The sequence below is a fragment of the Mauremys reevesii genome, linkage group 3 (genome assembly GCF_016161935.1).
Source record: "Mauremys reevesii isolate NIE-2019 linkage group 3, ASM1616193v1, whole genome shotgun sequence".
In the NCBI taxonomy this organism is placed as follows: domain Eukaryota; kingdom Metazoa; phylum Chordata; order Testudines; family Geoemydidae; genus Mauremys; species Mauremys reevesii.
In genome coordinates, this window is record NC_052625.1 from 187,587,787 (window position 1) to 187,610,921 (window position 23,135).

General features: G+C 38.6%; 1 protein-coding gene across 10 annotated transcripts in view; it reads right to left on the minus strand.

The window, feature by feature from the left end:
- PUM2 (pumilio RNA binding family member 2) overlaps positions 1-23,135 on the minus strand; it is a 122,628-nt gene that overhangs the window by 13,614 nt on the left and 85,879 nt on the right. For 7 of the 10 annotated variants that reach the window (XM_039529591.1, XM_039529586.1, XM_039529590.1 and 4 more), the window contains 5 exons: positions 14,804-14,947; positions 13,479-13,760; positions 7,991-8,227; positions 882-1,149; positions 80-209 (listed from right to left, as the gene is read on the minus strand). In XM_039529591.1, coding sequence (XP_039385525.1) covers positions 80-209; positions 882-1,149; positions 7,991-8,227; positions 13,479-13,760; positions 14,804-14,947 — 1,061 coding nt within the window. The remainder of the gene's footprint in view (positions 1-79; positions 210-881; positions 1,150-7,990; positions 8,228-13,478; positions 13,761-14,803; positions 14,948-23,135) is intronic. The other 3 variants (XM_039529589.1, XM_039529588.1, XM_039529592.1) reach the window with 2 other exon arrangements.

A 23,135-nucleotide genomic window follows, 5' to 3' on the forward strand; every position in this document is an offset into this window, starting at 1 on the left:
ACAATATCGGAATAGAACCTTTAAATAAACAAAAGTCTTTTAGTGCAGGCACAAAACTGCTGACAAAATATATACTTACCTCAAAGAATTTCTGTATTACATAGTTTCCAAATACATCAGTCATCAACTGATACGCTGCTTGCAGAATCTCAGCAAATACCATCTGGCGCTCAGCTGGAGTAGCTCGTTCTAGCTTTTGCTGTATAAATCTAAGTGCAAGAGAAATTTATATGCCATTATATAAACAAAGGGAAAACTCAAATGCTACAAATCACTACATTTATTTTGATGAGAAATCAAATCACTAAAATTAGGACATTTATTTAGACTATATTTAGAAGCAATACTTTCATTAATAGTTTTTAAATATAAATATAGACGTGTTTCAGAATAACACTGATGATTAAAGTTCCAATAAAAAAATGGCTGAAGGGTAAATTGCTCTTGACTAATTCTTCTAGCAATGTGTTACCCTATCTAACGCAGACAAAAAGAAGTAAAATATGATAACTAAGTAGCTGGTGTGGTACTACTGAAAAATGTATTTGATTCCTGATTCCAGTCTTTTACCAAGGTTTTTCTGATACTTAACAGAACTCCTAAAGTTTAGAAAGACTGATTCTATACTGAAAATATTTTTTACTTAAGAATTGTACATTTAGCTCCTTACATAAGTTATGGTGAAATTCTTCCTGGTATGAAGAGAGGCTAGTGTAAGACTTTCTGCACTACTTAAATGTAGCTCTATTCTAAAAACTCTCTCTGTAAAAATGATAGATATTTCACAGTGGGGCAACCGCAAGTTCACATTAAAAATGAAATGCTTTAACTCAATTTATAAATGTTATTCCTTCAATGATAAGCTTCACTACAACACTTACCTCGAACCATGCTGGTCTTGAGAAAATTCAACTATATGTCCAACAAGGTCTCTTAGTTGAAGGTTAGGGAAGCGATTATTTCTGAAATCTTCCAGCAACCTACTGCGTCCAGAGGGCATAATATCAGACCTACTATAACGAAGACGTGAAGGAGGGAAGAGTTGGCTGCTGGAGCTAAAAAGACTGGAGGTACTCGTGGCACTGCGATACTTTGCTTCTGCTCCAGGTGCTGCAGAGATGTAGCGACCACTACCATTTGTCAGCCCTCCTACAATGAAGCAGCTCTGTCAGTAAAGAAGCTTTAAAGAAAGTAAGCAACAATAAGAACTGTACTAAAACTGTGTATGTTTTAAAGAAAAAGAAAAAATGTCTTTACTATTCAGTCACCTCAACTGAGATGATAGAGTTGGTTATATTCATAAAAGAAATAAAGCACACCCCATCCACACCACCTTTTTGTTTTTGTTTTTTAAGTGAAGGGCAGGAGGTAGAACTTTCATTGAAACAATCAATACAACATATGAAGTGCTGTATATCTACACAAATGTATAGAAACTTTAGAACTGGGTGGTCTCAGCCCAATGACCTGTGGGCAGGTTTCCACTTCACAAATGGCACTCTCTCATACCCTTGGTTGGTAATCTCACAGTTGGCCAAAGATTTGAATAGGCCATAGAAATTGAACTATCCTTTATCCCCTATGGTGATTCTGCAGTCAGTTATGGCAAAGTGGCAGGGCATTTTGGGGCCCTTGTGCTGCCATTGCTCATGCTGTACCCGTTCTGTGGGGAAAACAGAAGATGTCAGCATCCCAGGCTTTGCAAGCACTATACGTATGTGAAACAAATTTTAAGATAGAACATTAAAACGGTTCTGCTTGAAATATCTTTGACTGTTTTAGGATTAGTTAAACTGAAGTTCATTTAGAAATGCTAATCCCTCCACTGGCTGCCAATCCTCATATCAAATTTCAGCTTCTCCTCAGCACCTCAAAAGCTCTGTTACTCTGCCCCATCCCTCCTTATATATAAGCTGATCTTGCTTTGCATAGCGCCCGTTTCCTGCGTGGCCAGTATTTTCACCTACAGCTGTCTGACTGTCTTCACCTCACTAACCCATCAGCATCATCTTCCATGCTGCACCCAATAGATATCACCATAATCGAGTTCCAGACAACATATATTTTAACTGCTACATTATGATACGTAAAAGGGATACTGCTACTTTAATACAAATAATAAATAATGAAAGTCACATTTCTATTTGAAAATCTTGTACTTTCTATACTGACAGACACAAAAAAAGGGGCGGGGGAGCTACATCACTTTCAATGTTTTCCCTGGAGTTAGATAGGGAGATACTAACTCAGACCCTTACTAGCATTACAGGAGAGCAACCCAAAAATCACTTACTCATTTTTTAAAAGGAATTTCAATTTGTGCTGTAAAGAAGAGTGTTCTATCAGGAAACAGATTTTTAAAAAAATTCAAATTGACAATGTCCTTTTAGGCCACAATCAAGCCTTTGATTGGTCAGCAAAATATTACCAAATCTACTAGACTAGGCAACCAAGTTATTACAGTGGACTGGTAAACATTTATAAAGTCTCCCAGAGTCTGTTTTGAATGGCCAGCTGAGTTACTGAAGCTGTATGCAAAAGATTGAGATATATTAGTATATCTAGAGTCATTTATGTTACACTGGATACCACAATGAACTAAAAGGGAAACAAAAGGTAAGTAATACTAAATGTAAAATAAATATTTAAAGGAATAAATACCGGTAGTTGAGGTAGTCCCTAATTTGATCTATAGCATCTCAAAATTATATAAAAAAAGTGCTCTAGTCTCAAGGTTTTTTGTTTTTTTTTTAGTTAAAATCAACTACTTTATTGTTATGAAGTTAGCTGCAAAATCCACATCTCACAGCTATCATTTATGTGATTTCCATTATCAATATTTCCAGAAATGGGCTGACAGATGATGATGATGATGATAATGTAAACTGTATATTATTGTTCTATAGGTCAAGATGGATGCAGGGAAGTTTATGCAGTGAGACTTTTTTTTTCCTTTTTAAACAGCTAAGGATTGAAAAAATCATGCTTTTAAATGTTATCCTTTTCAGCTCTAAGTAATTACAATACAAAACTAAATCTCATTAGTTTAAGAATAGTGGAGTAAATCTAATGCCACAAGATTTCAGCCAACTTTGTTTAATAGCGATGTGAGTGCAGCTTTAATACAATATTGCCTCCATAATAAGACTGGCAGGATTTAAAATTCATGTTACTTTTTTACACAAGTACTGTATTCTGTGTAAAGTAACAGGACAGTTTTGAGTAAATGCTCCTATATTTTAAGGATTTAATTAGCCCATGCACACAAAGATGGAATTGCACGTGTGAATTAGGAATAATTTAAAACACATACTTTTGAAAAACAGGGCCCATGAGAGCATAATCTGGGTATGAGAATTTTTCTGTTTGTTTAACTTTTTGGGTAAGTCGTCTAACATAAGTGTATTAATAAATTTATATAGCAAAATTTTATCCTTAAGGATCTCTGAGCACTTTACAATTACATTTTATTTGGAGAATTGTCCCTGGGAACAATTTGTTTTCTTTTTAATATTGTCAACAAACATATATACTAACTCAAAGGAAACAGTAACAGCTGCTGAATTACCAACTCAAAACCCTGCTGAAATACAGTCTTGAGAACATAAGAATGGCCACACTGGGTCAGACCAAAGGTCCATCTAGCCCAGTATCCTGTCTTTCGACAGTGGCCAATGCCAGGTGTTTCAGACGGAATGAACAGAACAGGTAATCATCAAGTGATCCATCTCGTTGCCCATCCCCAGCTTCTGGCAAACAGAGGCCAGGGCCTTCTATTCAAGAATTATCCTAGCTCTGTTTAGCTTCTGACATATGACAAGATCATAGCATAACTTGGTATGGCTGAAGACGTAACTCCATCTCTCGATAGTTGATTGGCATGGAGAATTTGTCAAACTTCTAGCCAAGAAAAAATAGTGCTACAGAAGTTACTGGAAAGTTAAAACAAAATATTGGGGAATACTGATTTGTTGATGAGGTGGTTAGCTTTGCTACTATAATGAAGTATTACATCAGAAGGAGTGTTCTAGCTTAATAATAAATGGAACAGACTGCAAATGAAAAACCCTAAAATAAAAGTAAGAAGTCATGGATATTTATTGTATAACTATATATTCTTGCTCATTGTGTTGGTACAGATACAAGGATTGCTCAGCTTTGTACTTCTCTCATCTATTCTACTCAAACATTCTTAGTGCACAAAAAAATAACATGCAATCAATATCATCTGCAGAAGTGCATCCCTGCCATTTCTATAGTTCAGGACACCTTTCAGTTATTCTCACAAAGATTTATTGTTTATAGCACTGTAAAACTGAGAGCTAGTTTCTAGTCCTTCTGGCTACCTTACTATGTCATGTTTGTTCTAAAAAAAATTCAAAAACATATTTATTTTGCAGATTCCGATACCAACACAGAGGTCTAGTAGGCCAATTCTTTTAAATGAATTGGCCAACTGATACATAATGCATTGCTCCATTCATTAAATGGATTGGACAATGACTAGCATTCAAAGCACTACCTACAAAAGTTTGCCAACTAATCTCCCAAGTCAAGTTTAGAGACTGAACTATTAACAAGAAGTGAACCAAACAGGATTTCATCTACTATGAGATCAAGCGCACAGTATGCCTAATACGGTAACAAAACATTTATTTGCTACCACTTCTGATTTTACACAAGGGAGATCTTCAGTATGGTAAAACGATAATTGGGACAATACAAATTTTAAACAGTCCTATGAGTATTAAGTAAACTACTACTATCTAACTTAGATAGTACACATATTATTTCATGAAACAGGAAAAAAATGAAAAAGATTAGAAAGTCCAGTATCACCAATTCCTTTGATATCAAGAAAGCAGTTAATACTTATTAAATTATTTGTTCAAGAATTTCTCCACAAGAAGTAAAACAGCTCTGCCATACAACAGCTGTTGTGTTTAAGTGTGGTTAACAATCTTACTTTCTAACATAAAAATACAGTACAATGTTTAAATAATTAACACTTTATTTATTTATTTATTGTGGGGGAGGGGGGAAATAAGGGAACAGTCCCAGTGGATGCTCAGGTAAGAAGAGGTCAGCTCTATTTTTCATCCACTCAAGGGAAAATGTAAAGGAATCAAATATAAACGTTTTTCATAATTTATTTTGTCTATATTTCAGAAATAAATTCAGTGCTTATGACGCCTCCACAGTCAAGGCGCTACACAGTACCCCACATGAGCTGACACTGGGCCTCGACTCTCAACCAAACTGACCAATTCTTAAGGCCACCTCTATGGTAAGATAAAACAGCATCAGCAGTTCAGGCTAAGAAGCTTTGCCTGGACAACATGGACAAAGCATAGCTTCAAAACTCTGCTCTGGTCTAGAATACTTAAAACAAAGGTAGTCTCAGTGTTTTAAACATGGCTTAAAACCAGCTGGGCTCACAGTTTTATCACTGTGAGTGAAAGGATAGTTAAGTGTCCTGAATCGTTCAATTCACAGTCTTTCTACTGAAATTTGGTATTAGAAAGGAGCTGTTACAAGCAACCAGCTTGTATTGTGATGGCTTGATAACAGGAGACAAATGACTAAAATAATTAAAGTGAGTTCACTTTGTCAAGTGGGGAAGAAAGGAGTTGGTGGCAGGAGATTAATGGTATTTTAAATTTTTTAATTTTTTTGCAAAGAAGCAGTTGGTTGTTTAGGCTGTGTGAACACTATAATTTGCAGCAGGGTCTGACAAAGGGGGTATAAACCATGTATGTCTCCACCCATTGTTGCAGTGGTATGGACAGGATCAACTGAGTCCCAGCCACCATTTTAAGAGAACAGGAGTTAAATGTAGTTAATCCTGTCCATACCAGCAGGCAGCAAAAAGGACTTCAACACCAGATCCAAAGGGGGGGATTAGAGCTGTGTGTGACAGGCATTATCAAAATACAGAAGAAAACTGCAGTGCAAAAACAGCCTTAAAAGTATTGTTCTGCTCTGAAACATGAAAAGTAAGAATGACTTCTTCCTTAAATCTGCTCTCTATTTATATTGACACACATCTGTTTACTTCAGTAATAATTTTTGCTACTTTTTGTACCTGACAGCACTACTGAGACAACACAGCTTTCCAAGAGAAAGTAACAGAACAGGTAACTAAATTTCAACTGCAGGGCCCCCTTTATGTTGGTCTCTAATGGGGTTGCACAATCTGATTGAAGCAGTGTAATTGAATCTTCATTACTGCTAATTATGAGAGCTAAAAAGAACACAATGACTTTCAGATTTTAAGTTGATTTTGCAGGACAGGAAAACAATTTTACATGTAAACTGACCATATCTGATCTGGAAATGTTTGAGACAAAGTAAGCATGGAATCTCATGGTCCATTTTATAAAGTCACTTTTCAGAATATAGCTTTATGGTCTCTACATACTATTTAGCCATTAATCCAGTACACTATTTTAACGAACAATTGTGCTTAGCCCACATTGTCAGGCAGACAGTCTAAACTGTTTAAATCCTGTGTTTAACTCAATTTTGCTGACAGGTGTAATCCTTGATACTGATGGCACCTGTATATTTTCTCAAAACTGGAAAGGCTGTAACCATACAGATTTCATCAACTTTATGGATATAGATAATGCCCCCCAATTTTGGATTTAAATTATAGCTTTCACTATTAGTGAAAGCTCTAGTTAAGAACTGCAAAAATGGTTTCCATGACAACCCCACTGTCAGATGCAATTTTCTGAAAAGCTTCCATTTGGGCTGAAACTTTCCGTGCATGGTCTCAGCCCAAAAGGTGCACTTTATAGACATAAAAAAGGAAAAAAGGTTAAAAAATAAATAAATCAAGTTTGCTAAAATGTCCCCTTACCCATTTTTTATTTAGAGAAGTCAGTATATAACCATAAAGTCATACTAAAGGGGGACACTAAATTGTAACTGTATTGTACATTTCAATTATGCTTAACATGAATACAAATACCACATATATTTCTTGCTTCAAGAAATTTCTATTTCCCTAGAGCATCAGTTCTCATTTCTTCCTGTTTTAATTTGTACAAAAATATAAAAGTGTACAAGGATTAAATTGTCTACTACCTGCATGGATGGATGACAGTGTATAGTAGTCAATGGGGCCAAGTGAAATTCATTCTAATAGTTATGTGCAATCATGCATCCAAATGTAGAAAACCACAAAAATTTACAGCAAAAAAGAGGAAAAGGTTTTATGACGTAACCCTGAATTAAACACATGATCTTCCACATATATACCTATTTGTGGGTTTGGATAAGTGTGGTGTTTGTGGTTTTAAGATCAAGCCACCACACGTTCTGACGGGATCAAATATTTTTAGAATGTGAAAATAATACAGAAGGGCACCACAGAAAGAATGCATTATGGATTTATAACCACTTGATTTTCTTCATCTACTTGGTGATAATCCTTGATGTACTGGCAAAGTAGCTGACCTCCAGACAGCAGACTAATTGATCAAAATGATCCTTCAATACATTCAATATTGTGAGCTTTGCTCAAGTTTTTCTCCTAACATTAGTATATCAGGTGATAGTGAAAGTTATTTCACTATCAAACAATAAATTTGCTCATATTAAAGGGTCCTCGATAAACATAAGTAGTACACTCAAATCACAAATAAGAATAATACACTTTTGCCTGTTGAACATAGTAGAAAGGAATATATACTACAAAAACTGAGTTGTCTTACTGGGCATCAGACCTTCCTTTCTACTTTTCAGATCTAAAGAGTGGTAGAAAATCAATTGTTGGCTCCATACTGCAAGATGCTGTGCGCTCTCCACTGTCACATCAATGAGAGTTTGAGTGCACTCTGCAACTTTCAGAACTGGGCCATTTAATTAAAAACTATTTGACAGCAAAGATAGCGTGACATCTTTTATGCAACATACAATATTTTACACATATAGAAATACATACACACATACAAACAAAAAGGGTTTTTGTTTTTGTTTTTACCTAAATGCAAACTGGATGAGGATCCATGTGATGAAAGTGATGGCGGTGGCGTAAGTGAATGTCCTGGAGTTTGGCTTGGCAGAGGCATGCCTATTGGACTTGGAGAGGAGGAAAATCCCAGACTATTGTAAAATGGCTGCCCTATGGGTGCTAGGCTGCTACTAGATCTTTTGTACAAGTCAGAGCTAGTAGATAGAGAATCTCTCCTTGTGGCACTACTACTTGCAGAACTGCCAACTGAAGAAGAAATAAAAAAACCCTAATTACATACAGTGTCAACTGAATAAAACCTATCCCCAATTACAGCTGGGCAATAACAGATGTGATCACAATAACTATAACAATTGTTATGATAAAGACAATTACTGTGATAACCGTACATGCTTTTGAATAAATCACAAACGGGTATAAACATACCACAGATAAGGAAGTATTTTACTCAATGCCCAAATCTTTTTTGACATTTCACTTCAGACTTTTTACTGGTATATTTTAGTACTATGTTTTAGTGTCCTGGCTTCAGGCTTTGGGACCAGTAGTCAGGAATTTCCTACACTATGCTTTATATGATTCAGTGATGCTGAAAATATTGCCATCAATATCTGCAAAAAAAAATTATCCACAGGAAATAATTCAAGTTGGTGCCACTTGGTTTCAGGAAACAGGCTGGATAAAATACAAGTATTTGCTTAAAAGCTGAGAAAATAAAGTAATCAATCTCCTTCACTCTTGTCCCAGCTGCTACTAAACGTCTCTTCTTTGTCATACACCTCTTAGAACTGTGGAAACCAACTGGCCACTCTAAGAAAGTAATTCTGCTCGAGTCAGTTTTCAAATTCCCTGAGAGAATTGTTGGTTTTCAAAGAGAATATTTTGGATGAAGATCATAAAGGGGTATAAGCTGAAAAGAAGAGAAGCAGAGCACAGGGTGGGATAAACAAAATAAGGTGAGGAATTGGGTACAGCTTTAAATACTATTGTGGCCTTGCTTAAAAGTAAATTATGGACCAGAAGCTTAGGCTAAATTGTATTAGTGAAGGAGTGGTATATTGGCCAGTATTATCTGCAGGCTGATGACCATTCTAGGATAAATTAAGGGATACATACGAATCACTATTTTACAAACTAAAAAAATTTGATAATGTTATGTAATAGTGAATGTTAAAACAGAGTTCCTGTTTTAATTTTGGAACATTTCTTGCACACTGGAGAATATAACTAAGGCTGCTGCATTTCCAAAAGTAATCTTGAACTCACTTTTGCAAATTGATTTTTATGTCAGTTTAAAAAGGACAGGATCAAAGCTGAAGTTTTAAGCTCTGACATATGTATAAATAATAAGTGGGGCTGGTAGCACTGCCTACTATTAAGGTTGCTTGACACTTTCTAGGACTGGTAGCACCATGTATTATTACAAGATCCTGTTTTTCAGTTGCTTTTAAGTTTAACCATTTGGGCTGAAATTTTCCTTGCTGCATTCCTGCCTCAAACTGAATTTTTTGGAAAATTTCATTCAGAACAGTTCAGCCATTTGAGAGGGACTGGGGTTAGTGAAGAATAAGTTTTACTTATGTTAATTCTGGCAACTTTTAAGAAGCTCTAGTATCCCCATGGTTTGGAGCAGAAACTTTAAATTTGGCGAGGGGTGGCCTTTGTGTCAGGGATGAGCCTTTTGCTGTCCCTGTAAAAATTGTCCAGATCTGTTCAAATTATAAGCCTTTGGAGGAAAAAAATAGTTTGCATATGCTCAGTAGAGACTACAGTGTCAGCTAAAATCTCCAAAAAGTCTACGCTAGGCATATCCCCTCCCCCAAGACTAAGCAGGACTTTCTGTGCAACTGCAGCTCTGGGATGTTGCATGCTGTGCCAGGGCTGGACACCAGAACTGATAGTATGGAGACAGTCTCTTCTGTGCTCTTATTGTCTCCTGCTGACGGGTCCAGGAACTGAATGGGACAAGACTGGGAGCTCATTGGGCAAGGAGAAAAACTCAAAGGAGGCCTGAGATCAGAGTAGATGCCAATGTGGAGACTGGGACAAGGAACTAGGGGGCAGAGACAAGACACTGACACTAGAAAAGGAGCCCAGGGACAGAAACATATCAGACAAGGAGCTAGGGGATGATGGGGGGTGGGGCACAGAATGGGACTGGCTGGGCACGGGCACTGGATATAAGGAGCTGGGGGAGATTAAGAAACTTGGGACGAGAAGTGTGAGGAGTGGAGAATGGGTCTAAAGGTACCAACCCTGCTGATGAACGATATGGGTGTCTACTTGATGCGATATGATTGAATTTTGTTTTTTTAGATGACCTTTTTAAAAACTAAGAAATTGCATACAAAGAACTACATTAAAAGAATGTTATTAAGGTTGCAAGTGCAAGAACTCACAAGTCAGGAAATGCCAGAATTAAGGTTGCCTAATGTGGCCCCCTTGGGAGTATGCATTACAATACAATCTTTAATTACATGATTACATACTATTTTTTTCCACTACCCTTTTCAGTGCATAGAGATGTCTTAATGATTAGCTATTCAATATTTTGTTTTCCTCTTACTGTTCAATAGGTGAACCCATATCTTATTTACTACACACAATTTCCACATTGATTTTTCTGTGGCATTTCTCATTATAGTATCTGAGTGCTTCACAAAATTAATGAATTTATCTTCACAATTGTTCTGAGAGATGAGTGGGTGTATTACCTCAAAGACTTCAGTTGCAGCTGAGAGTGCTCAGCATTTCTGCAAATCAGACCCCAAAGTCTCAAGTCCAGCACCAACAAACTGAGGAACACAATTAATGACCACCTTTGAAAAGTTTGATTTAAGTAACTTGCCCAGTATCACACAGGATCTCTGTGGCAAATGCAGGAATAGAACCCAATTCTCCAGGGCAGCATTCAACTGCCTTCACCATGAAACCATGGTTTCTCTTCCTGCATTCCTCTGCCTCACTACACATTTTTCAACTTCTTCAATTATTGTAGAAGTGTTGTACAGACACTCCCTCACTATACAACCTTGATTCATCCCCCAAAGCAGGTCCATCTAGTGCACTGACTAAGGTAGGGGTCCTGTGGAATAAACAGATCATGATCATGTAATTAAAATTGTAGCATAATGCATGTGCACAACAGGGCCAAATTAAGGGTGCATGAGCAACCTTAATACTGAGCATTTCCTAAGTGCTTGACTCTGCATCCTTAACAAAGTTCTTTTAATGTAAGTTTGTGTGTGTAACTTGTATACAAGAGCAGAGTAGTACAATTCATAGTCATCACAAGCATGCCTGACTCTGTTTGCGCTACTTTGTTTCCCAGCCAGTCAGTTAGGATATTAGGTTTACCAGAGATTTATTTTGGAGTGCTTAATTAGATTTTGTTTAAATTTTTTATTTTTACAGGGAAGACTACGTTTTTGCCTGTCAGTCTTAATTCTTCCCATTTAATTAGTACCCAGGTCTTGAAAGGCACTGAGTGGAGCCAGAGAGAGCAGCTCTGTCAAGTCAACTATTAAGCAAATTCCCCTTGAATTTGTGCCAAGTATGCATTAACATCAATTTACACGGAAGGAGTTGTAAAGTTCAGTTATCAAAGCTGTTATAATTAGTATTTTTATCAGCAACTATATAGCTTTTAAAAAAGGCTGTGGTTTGGTAGGTATCAACTATACTTGGCACAAGGGCACCTGAATATATTAGTTTTAGGTAGCAACTCATCCTAAGGGTTCCACTATACTTCTCAAAATACAAAACACCGACTGTTTTTCTCCTCATGAAGGGCTGCCCTGTCAGTAAAGTCAGCTGGAGTAATGATTGAGAGATTTCAGCATCTGGGGGCTGTGGCCAAGGTACCGACTTCTATACGAACGAGGGCTCAATCTTTGACTTTCAAGAAATGCTGGAAGGGCAATTTTTGCCTCAGTGGTGGGCCAATACATGGTTGACATTTATTTAAGTTGTGGGGTTGTCTTTTTTATGCTGCTGCTCAACAAGTTGTGCATTTAAAAATATTCTACGTTTAGAGATTTCCTATAGGGTTTATATCTTATAAATTAAAAATATATATACACATACGATTCACTTCATCAGCCAATAAAGTGCAATCAAATCTGAAGCAGAACAGGGCTGTTGTTTAACATTACACAGAAAGATTACAGAGTGGTTCAGCAGAGAAATCTACATTTAAAAATTCAGAAATTGGAATGCACAATTACTTTGTAAATAAGGCCCATCTGCATCAACACTGCTTGAGATTATTTGAGAACACAACTGAATACTCTTCTAGTTTTTTTTTAATAAAGGGGTCATATTTGGGTGCTCTTAATTCCCCCAAAATTGGCATAAAGGCCAGAGTGTAAGCTTTGAATCTGGATTTCCTAGCTTTAGAAGTTTTATCACAAATGAATGTTATTCATATTCTTTAGTGCAAAACAATGTTGAGACAACCTGTATATATGCCATACTTAAAAGATTACTGTCGAAGTGTGTAAGCTCAAAATTTTGCCCCAATATTTATTCATTAGCAAAGCACATGCAATTGTTAGTGTGTTCTACTGATGTTATTTTTCTAAAATAACCTTAGTAAGCAACCCAGTGCCATAAGTAACTAATGACTAATGGATGTATATAGCTGAGGAAGAGATTTTCTGCAAAGATGGTTCAGTTTCCAGCTTGTAGAGTTTATGAACAAATGATTTTAACAGGAAAAGCTACCTTTCCATGTGTTCTTATGTGAATAAAAAGAGTGTGTGTCAAGTTTCTACTACAATTAAAAAAAAAATCAAGACCACTATGGCTATATGTCATATAATGTTTTTCAAAACACAGACAACTCCATTTTGGGACATCTATGATAATGATTAAGGACACAATCCTGCCCAGAATTTCAGGCATGCTTAACTATACTTATCAGAGCAATCCAAATGAAGACTATGAGACTACTAATTGGAGTAACTCTTTGCAGAATCACAGCCTAATGCCCTTTACAATATCATTTAAGGATGAGCACAACATTTGGTCATATCTCTGTGTGCGTGTGTGTAAAATACTATTTCAATCAATACTTTTTAAATCATTTAAAAAATTTTTGGAAGACATAAAAAGCAAGTTACACCTCAAAAGTGATGGGCTAATCAAATTTTATAATATTTTTAAAATCACAAAATGCAGGATTGCCTGAGAAATAAACACACACAAGAACATTCTAGACCAGTGTACAGTGCTTATTATAGGAAAGTAATTATTTTTGGAGAGGTTTATGACTGAGGTGTATTTTTTTTATAATTAATTTATTAAGAGAACAAGTTGCTTCTTATACAGATAGCCTCTTACTCTTCTCTCTAGATTATGTGGCTATTTTTGTTTTAAACCTGAATTAACCTATTTTTCAAGTTCTATCTGGAAATGTGTGTGGATACAAGAGTCATGTATTTTTTCCTTAAAGCATAAATCTCATAATATCTCCTCACTATATTAAAGAACCTACCTGATGAGCCAAATCCACCAAGTGCAGAGCCGATAGCTGCTCCTAAGGAGCTGCTACTTCCAAAGCCAAGAGATGTACTTCCTGGTTGGCCAGGACCATGTGAAAAAAGGGAACTGCTCTGGGAGTTATTGGTCAAAGAATTACTGCCATAAAATGAATTAGATTGTAGACTACTATTTGTTTGCTGCTGCGGCTGTTGTGGTTGGGCACCAAGTGGCCGAAATAGACCGTTCGTGGCTCCCGCGAGATTGTTTGCTGTTCCTCCAGCTGAAGCTGCTGCAGCTGTAAGACACATGTTTTCAATCATCATAATGGCTCTCTAAAACATTTTGACCTTGCAAATGGACTATTCAGATCTAATCTTATGCTCATGGATCCCTCCCAAAGAAGTAGATATGTACACCTTAAATTAAGGACTAAAATATACTTTGCAATACTATACAATCTTGATTATCCAAGGAAAAAAATTAAGACAATTCTATTTTTGGATAATTGAGGCTGTGGGAAACTGTCAATGCAATTCAGAAAATTTTCAGTGTAGACATGACTGTGTGCAGAACGGGATTTTGGTAATCAAGGTTATGATAGCAGAGTTGTAACTAACATAAATTGAAAGATGACTTCATCTGCAACTCTCAAAAATGAGCTGTGGATAAAAATAAGCAGCTGGAGAGGGCCAACAGTCTTATTTTCTGAGATTTTCTACAAGTTCTTTTTGTCCATCTGGTGCCAGGAGTTACGATGTACTAAACAAATAAGAGCACCAGACCCTACAACTAATGAAGGGTAGAAAATAGAACCAGAACCTTTTGATATCATATTAAGTTCTCCCTTTCTTCCTGTTATCCACTGTACCATTTTAATCCTTGCTGCTTTCTCTATGAGGCCTCAGGGCAATCCATAACCTTCTGCCAGGCCGAAGCAATGAAATGGTGCTTCCCTAGGGAAAGCATCCTTTTAGAGACTGATGGGAAGTGCATGTATATGCGTGGGGAGAGGGGAAGGAGAGAATGCACTCTTTTAGAAGCAGCAATGTTTGCAGGGACGTGCCTGCATGTGTATGAGGAAAGGGGTGAGGGAAAAAAAGGGAGGGATGCTATACCTTTGAGAAGCAGCCCTATTTGCAGGGGTGTGCCTGTATGGGGGAAGGCATGAGAGGAAAAAGGAAGGAGAGCATGTATGGTATATCTTTCAGAAGCAGCAATCTTTGCAGGGTTTACATAGAGTAAGAACCATAATTAATACTGAATATTCCTCAGCAAAGATTAGAGTGAGAAGTTTTAATATAAAACTTGGAAAAAATGTGTGGCGGGTCTAATACTTACCTGCTTGTGCTGCTGCAGAACTAATTATAACAGGAGTTGAGGCCACCAATCTGACTGGTGCTCCAAGGCCAGTTCTTGCTCCAGGGCCTACTACTAAGGCACCAGTCTGATCATAATAGGCAGTAGGGGCTAGTACTTGATAGCCTAGACAATACAAAAAAAATGTTTACTAGTAAAACATTTGTGGGTTTTTTTGGGGAAAAAGCAGAGGTCAACATCTCTCCTCTCCTTGGAGAATTATATGCCAATGAACAAACCCAGAAGGCAGTATTTTTTCAATATTCCCTAAATGTCAACTAGATCTCAGGTTGAGCTAAACATCTAGAAAACCATTTTGAAAATATTTTTTATGTATATGTACATTTACACTGGAAAAATGTCAGTGAAACTGGGAAGCTTTAATACTGTACATCCCAAAGTAGTGCAAGAACTTGAGCTTCCCTAAATTGTTTTTTTTATTCTGAAATATCGATTCTCTTTAAAAATCATTTTTCCTATGTGACACTGAAGTTTAGAAGCACTATTTTTTACTTTCAATGTTAATAAGCGGATTTCTGATTCCAGGGTTTAAAGAGCAACATAATTTGCCATAGTTGAGTGGAACTTCTAATCCATTTCTTCTTATACTTAATATATTTTCTATTTCTTCCATTCTACCATTAGTTGTGTGTAAGTAAATATATAGAGAAACCTTAAAAAAAACAAAACAAAACAAAAAAACCAAAAAAACCACCTCGCCCCCATCACCACACACATTCATACCACTTAAGTTAAATTAGGAGTGGGATTGAGAGTTTCTTGCATTTCCAGGCAAAACCACATTTAAAATCGACCCACAAAAAATATTTTGGGGGAGGACTGTTCCTGCAGCAGTACAGGTGAGAATATTAAAATTAAGTCAGTTTCACTTTGAAACTCACAGAAAATATTTTGTCCTACAAATGAAACTGATTAAGTTTATGTCAGTTTCATTCTGGAATTTTGAGGGTTGGGTGAGGGGAGAGAGAAAACAAAACAGGCTCAAAATGAAAGCAGAACAGAGAAGGAAGGGACACAAAAAAGGAGACTAAGCAAGAACAAAAAGGAAGCATGTAAAGGAGAGCATGGCTAGGAAAACCCCTCTCTCTTTTTCTCTCTCTCACCAAACCAAAATGCACGGACAGGAACATACAGATATAGATGAACTTGTGTCCACTACAAAGTACCTGATATGAATAAAGGCCTCAGAAATGGAAAAGGGGGGAACGATATAAAATTCCAGAAAGGGAAAGGGTAAGACACAAAAAATAAAAGCAACTGCTTAGATTTATCTAGGTATGTATTTAAACAAGTAAAATCAAGGTGATCATTCTGTATGCTCCCCCTACAGGCAAGCAACTTCAAATACATATAACTGGGGCGGCCAAACTATGGCTCTTGTACAGTTAAAGTGCGGCTTGCAGAATCTCCCCCTGCCCCCCTCCCACATTATCTACCTACCAGACTCAGAGGAGAGTTCAGGGCTTCTGCCCTGCGGGGGGGTGGGGGTGGGGGGAAGAGGGTGCTCGGCACTTCAGCCAAAGATGACTGATGCTTGTTGAGAAGGGGGGGGGGGGGACGACGACACAATTTAAAGACCCCCCTCAACAGTGAGTCACAACCCCCAGCATGCCCCCACTCTTTACCCTCAACGACACCTCTCTGCAGCTCCCGGATGTTAGCTTTGCATGGAGAGGCAGTGGCAAAACAGCTGCGAGCTGCAGAGAGGGGCCTCTGCTTTAGCTTTTCAGGGAGAGGCAGTAGCAAAAGCAGCATCTCTTCCTGCAGCTCCCAGCTGCTTGCGGCTGCCTCTCCCTAGGGCCACAGCTCCCAGCTTGCCGGCTGCCATGCAGGGAGGGGGCCCAACGGCACCACATGACCAAGCACAGCCAGCAAACACTGGCAAAAATCAGAAGGGGGCAATATCCCGCCTCTGGCTTCTGCCCAGTGGGGAGGAGGAGTTTGGGACTTCAGCCCCAACCCCTGGCAGGCACCTCCCATGGAGCTGTAGTCTTAAGACCTCCCATTCCCGCAAGTCTAAAGCCCCAAGATCTGGCAGTTGCACCTCATCTCTGATATATACTATTGCATTAAAATAATGCTAAAGTATTGCAAAGGTTTGAAAAAAAAATCAAGCACTTTAAAGTTAAGAAATGCCAGAATTAAGTTTACCTGTGCAACCTTAATTTACATGATCACATACTGTATTTCCACAGGATCCCTGTCTCATTCAGTGCACAGGATAGATGGTGTTCCTCAGAAGGGTAGCCATTCAGGTTTTTAATTCTTTTCATCAAATGTGTTGTCTCAGGCTTTACTTAACATACCCCCATTCAAACTCTGTATTGAACACATAATCAGCAGTCTGTGTATGGATATTTCTGCAATATTCCTCTCTGTAGTATCTGAGTACTTCACAAACATTAATGAATTTATCTTGACAACACTCATGGGAAGTGAGGTCCCACTGTCATGTGTCCAACTAATGTTGGATACTCAGCATGAGATGTCTAAGGCCTGATTTTTTCAGAGTACTTCACATTTTTACAACTCCTGGTATGTTCAAAGCACAGGTCCAACCAACTTCAGCTTTACTAGTGAGTGCTCAGCACTTCTGTAAATCTGACCTCAGGATCTCAAGTCAGGTACCCAGAAGATGAGGAACAAACAATTAGAGGCCACCTGTGAAGTTTAGTTTGTCACTTGACCAGCAACATGCAGTACCAGGGATAAAATCCAAATCTTCAGCACGGTAGTCAACTGCCTAATCACAGTAGCATCCTCTCTCTTCCTGCAGTCCCCTGTTTCATTCACTCCACACCTTTCAACTTCCGTAACAAAAATAATACAAGGATCCTATTGACTACAGCCACATTCACCCTATCCTCAATTCATTCCCAGAGCAGGTCCAGCCTGTGCACTGATTAACACAGAACCTGTGATGGGAAAAAACAATGTGAGCATGTAAGTAAAGACTGCAAATTGAAGGTGGCATAAAGAAGCTGAATAAAGTTGCACAGGCAATCTTAATTCTTGGATTTCCTAATACGAGTGCTTGACTTTGCAACCTTGATACTCTTTTGAGATAGTTTTCTTAAAAATCTCATTTCTTAAGCATTTAAAAAGCAAACTGAAAAACAAATTCCATCATGTGGAACCCCATCAACCCCCATGAGGATGATCAGATTTCAGCATATATCTCCTCCACTGGAGCTATAAGAGCAACCCTGAATAAGTCTGTACCAGACTTACAAGAGAGAGACTTTGCAAGTGGGTTCCCACAGTGAATGGCTAGACAGCAAAAAAAAAAATGATGAAACTCTAGAGCCCTAGGTTCAATTCAAGGCTATAGAGGGGAATGTGCTGTAGAGGTTATAAACCCTTCTGCTGTGTCCATCTCTGCTCCTATTGCCTGCAGCATGTCACTGTCCCCACCCCTTATGCATTCCACTCAGGCTGCTTCCTCCTCCTCTTCCACAATGACAGACAGCAGAGTGAGCACTGAAAGCATAGGAAAGAGTCTCCCTGCTCTCAGTTCCAGTGCCTAGTGCCAGTACAGTCCCAAACGCCCAGGAAGGGAAGTCCTGTTCAGCTCCTGAAGCTGTGGACTAGTGCATGCTCAGTGCCCCTGGAATCTTTGGAGAATTTTAATGCCAACTCTTACAAGCCTGCATTAGGCATGTGCAAACAGCAATTTTCAGAGGCCTATAATTCAATTAAGTTTGGTCAGATTTTCATGGGGGCAGCAGAAGGTACCTCCTGCCAAATTTTGCATCCGTTTCAAGCCAAGGAAGCACTACAGTTTTTCAACTAACCAGTAGCAAAACTTTTTTCAAAAACATTGGCAAAACAATGCATTTCCCCCTAGCCTCATTCTTAGAACTGGTGGAACTGTTTTTGCTGAAAATTTAAAAACATTCAACTTGAGGCAAACACCCAGCATGGAAAATTTCAAGCCTGAACAGTTACAATTTGGCAAAAGTTATAAGCAACTGAAAACAGGGTTGTATAATGTAAAGTGTTAGACAACCTTAACTATAGCCTGTGCTGCCAGCTCCACCTATAAAACTGCCGTGCTGCCACAGACTTCACCACTAAGACAGCTACTTTCATATGCTAGAAAAGGGTGAGGCTTTCTGACAGCACTCAGCTTTAGTGAAGTTCTGTAAAGAATGCAGAATAGAATATTAGAAGATACGTGATATAAAATGCCCAGAAGAAAAACACTCCTCACAATCTGTTACTATACACACTTATTACAAACATAATGATGTAATAATGATCCAACTATCAGTATTTTCACCTCCCTTTTATTTACACGTCTTCCAATAAATTCAAGCATGATGGACTTTTAATTGATTACTGGTATGCCACAATAAATCTATTTTTTCAGAACTAGAAAGGGAAAAAGTTACTTACCAGTACTTCTGTTTATTTGAGTCTATTGTCTTTGCATATCCATACTCCTGAAGTGATGCCATAACAGAGAAACATCTAAAGCGGTGACTGCTGAGGCTACGGGCACATACCCCACATGAGCATCTAAACAGTCACAGCTCTCTAGATGGTTTCAGGCTCACAATACCTGTATATGTATTTTTCCCAAGCAAAGGGGGGGGGGGGAGAGAGGAAAGGAGAGTGTGCAGGGAAAGGAGGTTCTATGGTTACACAAACTTGGAGTAATGCAATGTGTTAATATCAGAGCTCAAAAACTACTTTTTATTTCAGATTCACTAAAATTGTTGACCACCATGTGTTGTTTCTGAACCATGTCCAGGTGTGAAAACAGACTGGAGATGTCTAAGGAACAGGAGGATTCCAGATGCTGTTGGTATTTGCTTGTCACTATCTTACCCATAAAAAGAACAGGAGTACTTGTGGCACCTTAGAGACTAAAAAATTTGAGCATAAGCTTTCGTGGGCTACAGCCCACTTCATCAGATGCATAGAATGGAACATATAAGAAGAGTATATATACACATACAGAGAAGATGCCATACCAACTCTAAGAGGCTAATTAATTAAGATGACCTGTGTCAACTGTCTGTAATTGACCATCTTGATTATCACTACAAAAGTTTTTTTCCTGCTGATAACAGGTCATCTTAATTAATTTGCCTCTTATAGCTGTGTGGCATCTGTGTACACACACACACACACACACAGAGAAGATGCCATACCAGCTATAAGAGGCAAATTAATTAAGATGACCTGTTATCAGCAGGAAAAAAACTTTTGTAGTGATAATCTAGATGGTCAATTACAGACAGTTGACACAGGTCATCTTAATTAATTAGCCTCTTAGAGTTGGTATGGCATCTTCACACACACACACACTCTCTCTTCTTATATGTTCCATTCTATGCATCCGGCTATAGCCCACGAAAGCTTATGCTCAAATAAATTTGTTAGTCTCTAAGGTGCCACAAGTAATCCTGTTCTTTCTACGGATATAGACTAACACGGCTACTACTCTGAAACCTATCTTATCCATGACCTCTGGCAGGTTGCTCATGAGCGATAATTGGCTAGGGCATTAGTGTCAAGAGACTGTTTCCTGAGCAAGGCCTGGACTAGGGACCTATTTGAGATCTGCTGGCAGTTAGCACCTCCCCCCCCCTTTTTGTGATGCATAAATGATCTCCACCAATAAAAGTCCTCAGCATTACCCACTCAATCTCCTCAAACATAAGGAACAGGGCCCCAGTGACTAAATTGCTAAGAAGATCCTGTTAAGTACATTTAGAACCTTAGAATGAGACACTATGTAAACTGTATTCCCTCCTGCCTTGACATCAAGACCACCCTGCATCAGATTTCATTAGTGAAAAATGAAACCTCACAGAAAGAGGATTCAAACTAACCCTCCCAGACCCCCTTTCCCTCTTCACACAGGACCTTGCAGACTTAGGCCAGAGAGAAATTGATAAGATTCAACATGGCCTCCCACCTATCACTTCTCTCCCTCCTTCTGTCACAGATCTGTGGTTCCTTGCCTGCTCTCCTCCTCTAACCTCTCCCCTGACCTGTTCCAGTGACCACATGCTCTCTCGCATCATGATCTTTGTTGCGCCTATTCATCTTTCTCCTCAACTAGACCCCCTCACTCCCAGCGCACTGCCTTCACAATACAAGCACACTGTGGTTTCCTCATCTGTAAAATAAAAGCTGCTTCTCTAACACCATCTTCAATCCTCTGAACACAAAAGTGCCATCTACAACTGCTGCCTCAAGTTCCTCTGCACCCTCTGATTCCCCTGCAGTCTGGCTTACCCACTCTGAACTCCACTGAAACTGCTTCCACAAAGGCCAAAGACTTTTCACCTGAAGCTCATGGCTTCTACTTCATCCTTAGTCTTCAGTGCTTTCAAAAGCATAATGGAAAGTGATGATCATACCCGCCCCCTTTCTTGAAATCTGTTCTCTTGGTTTTTGTAACTCCATCTTCCATTTCTCCTCCTATCTAGTAATTTTATCAGCATTTTTTATGGCGTTACTCATCCTTTCCTCTCTCACTCTAATCAGGGAAGCTACAGTGCTCTGCCTAGGCCTACTCCCTCCTATCTCTACATCATTTCTCTAGTTGATTACATAGCTTCAACTGCAATCTTTACACGTACAACAGGAAAAATCTATTGTCCTGTCTCCTTCCATCCAGTCCCATACCACAACGTATCATCTCCTCCTGAATGTCTTACTGTCAATTTAAATGTAACATCACTAAATCTGACTTGTCTTCCCTCCTAAATCCTCCACCACTTCTTTTTCAATCACTGTTCACACCATCACCCTGCATTCTCTCATAATTTGGAGGTCATTTTAGATTCCACGCTTTCAACCTTGATCTACGCATCTAGGATACGTCTAAATCTTGTTGCTGCTTCCTTCTCAACATGTCCAAGATCCACCCTTTTGTTTCTGCATTCTAAGCTAAAATGCTCAACCAAGCCCTCCTCATCCCTGTTCTTGATTACTGCAACCTTCTCTTCTTTTTGCTCCTGTCATAAGAATGGCCATACTGGGTCAGACCAATTCCTCTGACAGACACTTCAGAGGGTAAGAAAAGAATAGGGCAATTATCATCCCATTGTCCAGTCCCAGCTTCTGGCAAACAGAGGCTTAGGGACACCCAGAGCATGGGGTTGTATCCCTGACCATCTTGGCCAAAGCCATTGATTCACCTATCCCAACTTCCAACTCATTTGTTGTTCTGACCATGTAATCCAACACCCTTTTAACCCCTAAACTAGCTCCTCTTTCCTCACATCAAATTCAAGCTTGTCTTTCACTACTCAGTCATTTCCTCATAATCTACTTGCCTGTCACTTTGCCACTGCTGCAAACCTTCTGCCACAACCATCTTTGTGTTTTCTTCCACACTGTCTTAAGAATGGGCCACCCCATCCCACCACAATGTCCTCTTTCAAATTCCTCAAGCCCCATCTCTACCATTATACCTATGGAAACTGACAACGGAAAAACAAATGGCCATTGGAAACGTATGATAGCTATTATCTATATCCTATAACTTAGACAAATGTTTAAAATTGCTGATCAAGTTATGCACATAGGGAGTCAAAGTAATGGCGTGTTCTTTATTCTTACTCCCTTCCCTATTCCTTCCAATTGTGTGTTATACCAACTAGTTGCATCTTGTCCCAACTGAAATACAAGCTCTTCAGAGTAGTGACTCTCATTCTTCTATATGTATATACCTCATCTAGCAGATTTTAACTTCAGAGCACTACCATAACATGAACAGTACAACCTCCCTTTGCTGAGTCTGATTGTAGTGCCATGTATAGTCTATATGCTTACTAGGATTCACACATGCACTTTAACCAGGACCTTGTGTACTATTTGAATTTGACTGATGGTCTGAGTCTCTGGGATAAGGTAAAGCGTCTAATATTAGATGCAAAAACAGTCTTCCTCCACCCCGGCCATCTGAACACTACCAAGGCTCATGCTGCACCAAGTCACCAGCAGCAGACCTGTACTAAAACAAGGACAGATGAGTCAACGAGGGAGATTTTGATAATTCAGTCAAGATTGGACGTGCCATCCATGATCAGACCATGGGTGATGCTAGTTTTACTGACAGATGACATTGCATTAATCATGATGTAATGAAGTTGAGACCACTGTCAGACTTTACCCTGTGAATGCACCACATCCGAGACTGTCCCATTTTTATCCTTTTTAGATTTCCTGATACTGAGTTATATTGTCTACACACTAAAATAAGCAGACTGAGCTAAGGTAATTGTACAGATTGAACCCCAAACTCTCTTGGCTTTGGTGGTTTCAAACA